The 7,280-nt window shown below is 37.7% G+C and overlaps 1 protein-coding gene across 2 annotated transcripts in view; it reads right to left on the minus strand.

Annotated features, from left to right (window-relative positions):
- Positions 1–7,280, minus strand: part of dync1li2 (dynein, cytoplasmic 1, light intermediate chain 2) — a 13,937-nt gene continuing 6,657 nt past the window's right edge. Inside the window, exons 6-13 of one of the 2 annotated variants that reach the window (XM_032528295.1) lie at positions 6,961–7,054; positions 6,637–6,772; positions 6,308–6,419; positions 6,153–6,212; positions 5,399–5,443; positions 5,128–5,245; positions 4,186–4,323; positions 1–3,389 (exon numbers count right to left, since the gene is read on the minus strand). In XM_032528295.1, coding sequence (XP_032384186.1) covers positions 3,277–3,389; positions 4,186–4,323; positions 5,128–5,245; positions 5,399–5,443; positions 6,153–6,212; positions 6,308–6,419; positions 6,637–6,772; positions 6,961–7,054 — 816 coding nt within the window. In that variant the 3' untranslated portion in view covers positions 1–3,276. The remainder of the gene's footprint in view (positions 3,390–4,185; positions 4,324–5,127; positions 5,246–5,398; positions 5,444–6,152; positions 6,213–6,307; positions 6,420–6,636; positions 6,773–6,960; positions 7,055–7,280) is intronic. The other variant, XM_032528363.1, reaches the window with a different exon arrangement.

Raw genomic sequence — 7,280 nt, forward strand, 5'->3', positions numbered from 1 at the left:
AAAGTTTGGATTCTTGGTTTTATTGAAGCCAGGGGTCTGATAAACATTTTCCTTATCTTTGTCGGCGTAAGAAGCGAGACTCCACATTGCAGCTTAAAGGCTACAGAATTGTGTTAAAGTCATACAATCAACTTCTGAATTAATTTAGGACACAAAAATGCAGCCAGCCATGTGCTTACAATGTCTTGATATCCTGAATACAAAAGGACTGGAAGCAGAAGCTCAAAGTCTCATATAGATGTAGACAATATAGTCATAAGTGGTTGAAGGCAATTCAGTAAGGATTTGAAGAGGCAGTTGCTTTCAACTAACGTTTGATTACAAAAGGTACAACATTTGTTCATTATTCAATCTTGGGAGCAACATCCAACATTTACAAAAAGCAAATGCAACTTTGAAACCAAACAGCATGAGAGCACTTCATTCCACTCAGCTAAATGCTAAATTTAACAATTCTGGCCATGTTTGATGAAGAAATATGAGCGTGGTGGTTCGTCAATTAGGGTAGCATTTCAAAATTCTTTTAACCAGAAAGTGTCTATGGGAAAAGCCATATTTGACAAACACCAACAAAACATGTCTAATTAGGATGTAAACATAAACTAAAGGGAACTATAATGGGCAAAAAGGTCAAACCTGAAAATGAATGGACATTTATTTGGTTTATCTACTTCAAGATGTCCCAAAAAGCATCCCTGGCAAAAGTGTAATGACATGTCTAGAGGATTGATTCAATTTACAACATCACCAGCAGAAAGTGGTTATTCCATAGTTAGCCACCAGGGGCACCTTCCATAACTTAAGCAGCAAATGCAGATAAATAATGCAGTTTTACTGTTGAGATTAACTTCTAGGTTCATTACTAAATCTTCTAACAAAGGCAAGGCAAAAAGAAAAAGAAAATTATGCATTTTGTATCTGTAACTGTAGCAACAGGGAATTGATATAAGTGTCCAAGGAAAAGTGCTTATTTCAACATGTGGCGATACTGCTCCTGGCTGTTATTAAATTGTGCTTCATCCACCTCGGCAACAGACCCTCAGGTGCACATTCCACCCAGTCACAAAAAAGGAAAAGAGAAGGAGAAACAAAAAGATCTTCATTTTGATCAAAAGTAAATCCAGAACAGTTGTGTAGCATAATTTTGATAACAAATCAAAGCATGCATAACGTAGACTGTTATTCCCTTTCAGACCAAATTTAAAGTTAAACCCTAATTCCTTTAAATTTGTAGATGCATTTAGATAATTTACCATAATCTACTGTACATAAATATGGTAATTTTTCCTTAGACTGATAAAACCCCAGATATGGTTGAGTGGAAAAAGGCATTTCTACCATTAAGGTGTTATAGGTTGTTATTCATAGGTAGGTCTGAAGTTTGGAATGCGAGGGTTCCATGAAAGAGTGGGACACACAACGGCCACTGGTTAATCTTATGGATGATTATCAACTATATAAGCAGAAAAGAGTGACTAATATGCATCTTTGGTTCCATATCCCAATTCACTCCAGTTGTCCTTTTTTTGCTATTAAATAGCAAATAGCTGCTCTTGTCACACCTGTTAATACTTCTGTGAAAGCTACTGATGTATACTATCCATAAGATTAAGTAGGACCTTGCATACAGAATGAATTATACTGTACACTTCATTAATTTTGATTAAATTATGGCATAATGAAACCATAATTATTACAGATTTGATATGGTACAGTAAAATGGTTTTAATTTATATAAAAAGAAAAAAAGAATTTACATTACACAATTAAGCAACCCCTTAAGGACACACAAATTAATTAGGAGCATTCCTGTAAAGGCAGGGTGCCCTGTGTGACAAACTGTTAGCTGTGCATTGAAGGCAAAGGTCGTTATTTTAAATGGGCACTGAAGGAGGCTGAACAAAAAGACCTGACAGGACAAACAGGTTTTACTACAGGGCTGTTTCTACAGCTACTTCAGGTAGAAACTGGGAATGTTTGAACTGACGTGAAGTACAGTGTGAATAAAACATGTGAAATCAAAGGACGACAGTGCTGTGAAACACAATATCTCATTTAGTTCAAACTGCAAATCATTGTCTTTTGGCTGCAAAGTGAGTGGTTTCCACCACAGTAAGTGTTCTTCTGGGGGACCCAAAAGTATCTCGTGGCTTCTTCTTACATCTGCAGCCCAGTTTGAAGGAAGGCATTCAATCTATTGCTCTATTAAACACCATTGACTAGGCCACAGAAATGTTATTTCTGAAAAATAACAGACCACAGGCTTGTTGTACATTGACAACAATGTAAAAGCGAAATAAATTATATGGATAAGAAAACCTTTTAAACGATGTGCATTTCCTCTTACGTAGACAAGCACCTCTACTATGACACAAACAGCTAACTGTGCGAGGCACTTAGGAGTTATAGTAGGAAAGATGCTGCCCCACCCCATCCCCAAATATACACACCTGTAGCTAAAGAAGCAGTTCCATTGCAACCTTTGACCCTATTAAATCCCAACCAATCTCATTTATAAGCTATCAGAATTTGGACAGAATTGCATTTTATACAAAGTCAAAGTTAACCTGAATTTTTTTTTGTATTTATATTTACAGGATCATGTGAGATGAATAGGGCAAATATTATGATATCAGCTATCTGGACGTATTAGTGTCATGACGTCAGTGGCTATTTAACATGTTATGGGATACAGATGAATGTTTCCGTTAACCAATAAATGGGGCACAAAATAAAATAAAAAGGAGCTTATAAATTCATCAGTATTATATCAAACCTTTTTTTTTTTACATACTACATATGTTTGCAAGTATTTTAATTACGCTTTTCAATGAATATATTAAAGGTATAAATACCTTTCCAATTGCAACCAAATTCCTTCCACAAGATAAGCTGAACCGGAGTGTGTTTTACCCCAGAAACTGGGGGGCCTGCCGCCCAGCGCATTAGGCTGGCTAACAGAGAGTATGCACACATTTCCATAATCTGACATTCCTCACCATATAACATTTACAGTGGAGGAGAGGACAGAAATAAAGCCAAGCCTTCAGCACTCCCTTATCATCTCATTAACACACCAATCTCTGTTATCTCTCTCTTACCATCTCACCAGAACACCAAAATATCTGATAGCATGTGAAACTCATTTTGGTGAAACCACCGTGTGTGCTGACTGATTTTGACATTGGGAATTTGGTCAATTTGTTTTACGCTCACATGTACATGTATATTTCCAGAGTATTAACGCTGTGGACGGTGCAGCTGTTTTTGTTGCCTTCACGCTTCGTTTTCCGTCGGCGGTGGTGTGTTGTTAGCTGAAACCATGGAGTCTTGTTTGTGAGTCATCCGGTCCAACTCCGCCTGGACATCATTCAAACCCGGCTTCTGCCCTTGGAAAACACAGGAGACAAAGTCCAAAAGTAATCTCCTGTAGCTTCTGTCTGTGTGGATTCAGAAAAAGCGGTTTTCTACGGCCAGCAAGCGGATGGAACAGGGTTGGATGTGGTTGCGGTCCCATGCTGGAGTTTGGCGGCTTGCTGCCACAGTTAACACACATGCAAAACTAATTATCAGACAAAGGGAACATGCACTCATGCATTATCCTTTCAGCTGGGTCTCAGAGAGAGGTTAACGCTGCTCAGCGCTGGAACAGAAAGTACATGTCAGTGGTCCCAGTCAGATGAATTATGCAATGTTTCCATCCATTTTTCACTGGGTACATTCAGCCACTTCACAATATCTGATTTTGTTATAATTACTTGATATAACAAAGTAAAAATAATTCTAATTAAAAAAAGCTGGAGCTCAACATAAGAACAGCTGACATGCTAAACAGCTGATGTTACTCAAGCAAAATAAGAGGTAATTAAATTAGTTAAGCAAGAAAGCAGTGGGATATGACATGGAGCAAGTGACAGAGAGAGAGAGAGAGAGAGAGAGAGAGAGAGAGAGAGAGACCCTGTTTCTAGCCTTCCTCTCGTCTTGACTGATGTGTGCATGGAGCCCATGCTCTGTGATAGATCTACAATTACAGGATCCTGTGAACAGTGAGGCTTTAGAACTGCTTTGAAAAAACAAATAGGAATAGGAAAACGGCTAACCTGTAACCTGAAGGTTTTAAAATAGAGAGGCTGTACTTGTTTTCACTAAGATCAGAGGTGAGAGTGCTGGAAAGAGAGATTGTACCTGTTTTCTTGGCGGACCCTTGCACTCCAGCTCCAACTGCTCCACTTCCTGGGCTCCCTGGGCTCCCTGGGGCTCCAGTTTTTTTACTCAACAGACTGTTGAAGAAGTTAGCCAGCACTCCCTCATTGGCAGCCCCCGCTGAAAGAGAAACATGGAGCTTAAAATCTCTTCTGTATTAAGGAAGTTTGATAACAATATACAATATGATAATATATGTTAAATATAATATATATATATACACCAATAGGATAACAATATTACAAACAGGAGTTTTTAATAGGTTGTACATACTGTATTTAGGTTGGATTTTAACAGATTGTCTTGCTTTAATGTCTAACATCTTATGTTATGACTCCAGATTAGCAGCCAGGGAAATCTTTAGTTACTTAAATATCTTTTGTTCTTGCCACATATAATCACTTTTTTGCTATATAGGCCCACGTCATCTTCTTATAAAGTCAAGGACAAAAGCTCCATTAAGGGGTGGTATAGTGCACCACCCTAAAACTCTATTTTAGGATCCATGATTTGGATAAGTAAAAACGCCAGAAAATGTCCTTAATGTGTTTTATAAAGTTGCTATAAACACAGAGAGCTTTCATTTTTAGATATGATTTGTTTTGATAGTGCACTTAATGAAGGAGAAAAAGTCAGTATTTTTGCTTAAGGGTTTGCCAGCTCAGGAGTTGCGCAGGAATATATTGCCATGTGAATTACTTTGGTTTTTACCTCTTGGGGGCAGTGTGTTCACATTACAGACGAAAAATCTCAAAAATGAATGAAAAGACTGATCAGACATTGGTGTCAATAAATATGGATAATTAAAGAGAGAATAGAAAGGACAGTGCCAAGCCACAGTGACAAACCAGGGAGCTCTGGAGTGCAAAGGATGATTCTCAATAAACCCGTATGAAAATAAACAAGCATTCATAGAGCTCCTACCTTTCATGTTAGGGTCAGGCTTTTTGACAGCAGTCATTGGTGAGCTGCTGGTCACGTTAGGTTGGCCGGCACGACCCGCTGGCCTGGGAGACCCTGAGGCTGTCCGGCCTGGAGACTCCTGCAACAGAGAAACCAGGGCGAGACTGTGGTAAATTACAAATAACTTTGTTTCTCTATCCAGGAGAAAAACGGGACACATAAGAAGAAAGAAAGAAAAACATAAATCCATTAAACAAGATTCCACATTTGAGGACAGTGTTAAAACGCTTACTGTTGCTCCTCTCGTTGGCGTGGCTGGCTGCTTTGCTAACAAAGACTGGAGAGAAAAATTCAGATGTGGTTTACAATTTCAACATTATGATCCTATGCACACTCAAATGTATTGGGCAAAAATTGATTCATTTAGAATTTTCTAAAATTATATAATATATATATATATTTCTAATTACAAAACACCCTTTTACCATTTATCTAATTTGGAAAAAAAGCTGGGTGTATGCAGGTTAAAAGAAGACTTCAACTTCTGTACAAACCTTATTTAGAAGTCCATAGATACAGGGGCGGTTAGTGCAGATAAAATTTAAGCGAATTTGGCAGAAAGAAACCTCAACAAACAATTCTCTAACTTGCAAAACTAAAGCATCAAAGTGTTTTTTTTTTTTAGATTGCCCTCCTACAAAATAGGAAGTGAAGGCAATGTTACTTGTCATGTGGAAGTTTCAGATATTCACCAGCACATGACTACTATATACTCATTTGTTTAATAGTGAAATGCCAGTTCAGAATCGCCACTAAAATCTAAAAAAGGACTGGTTCTTGGGTCCTGCTGTTCACTAAATTAGAGTCAAATTTGTTTGTGTTTGTTTCCTTTGAAACCTTGTAACATGCATGTAAGATATCCTCCTTACAACTTATTTTTCTGCTTGTACTCATGCTACCAACACTCACACAACTACAACGTCCATATCATCATCCAGTTTGATATGTGGATGTTTTTATTTTTATTTTCAAGGACTGACACGTACCTGTTGCTTCATCAGGAATACCTGCTCATCCTCTGCATTAATCTCTTTGTCATGAACCAACTGCAAAGAAGAGCGGACGAGAAAGCACGTGGTTATTTAATTGGCACTGGGTTGTGTCGTCCTCTAAAGTTTTCTCAGTATTTGCACTGCCTTACCTTTCGTACTGGGGGCTTCGTGATAAAATCTTCAAATGGAGATTCGGGTTTGACTGTTGTTAAGTTTTCATGCAAAATCCCAATTTTCTTCTCATTATCCCATCCAGATGGACTGAAAGGAAGGAAGACTAAAGTTGGTGCAATAATATAAACTCTGTTGTAGATAATTATGTAGAGTACTTCCTTGGAATAAAAATAAGAATTTGTTTTTGGTATGACACTAATAACAAAAACAAAAGGAAAGATGGCAGTTGGCAACAATATTATCTAAATGTGTTAATTTTAAAACCAAAGAAACATGATAAACTAAATAAACCATCTTCACTTACATGAACACTGCATCCTTCTCCACCACTAAGGCCGGTGTGGTGAACTGGAACTCATACATCTTATGCACTATATATTTGTAAAGCAGATCCAGGTTCTTCTCCTCTTTGACTGACGTGTAGATCAGGCCAGCTCCATCTGTTTTAATCAGTTAAGGCAGCAGTTGTTGGGGTAATGACAGGGATGGTGGATGAATGATTGATTGATTAATTGATTATAAACACTAAAATACCATGGGCCGTATAAACAACGTTTCGGCTTGAACAGTCAATGTTATAAATGATTATTGTGATAGAACTACAAACAATTATGTATTAAAAGGATACACTGTAAGCAAAATTGCCTGATGTGGGACTGGATGAAATCAAAGTGCTCCTCTCTGTAGTCATGCTCCTTTTCTAGTACGCCGACTGCGTCACACTGAAGAATAAAACATTGAGGGATGGGAAGAGATTATATATATTTAATGACACAGAAATTAAAATGCAAGCATTCACAAATATGAATAAGGTTACACTGCTCATTGCATTTTAAGACTATATTTTACAATGATAGTGTCTTGTGTTGTGATTCTAGATTTTACCCTAAAGAGTATGTCAATCCACGCAGAGACGCAGGTGCAATGCACAAATCAATATGCCCCCCC

This window comes from Etheostoma spectabile, chromosome 1 (genome assembly GCF_008692095.1).
Source record: "Etheostoma spectabile isolate EspeVRDwgs_2016 chromosome 1, UIUC_Espe_1.0, whole genome shotgun sequence".
Taxonomy (NCBI): domain Eukaryota; kingdom Metazoa; phylum Chordata; class Actinopteri; order Perciformes; family Percidae; genus Etheostoma; species Etheostoma spectabile.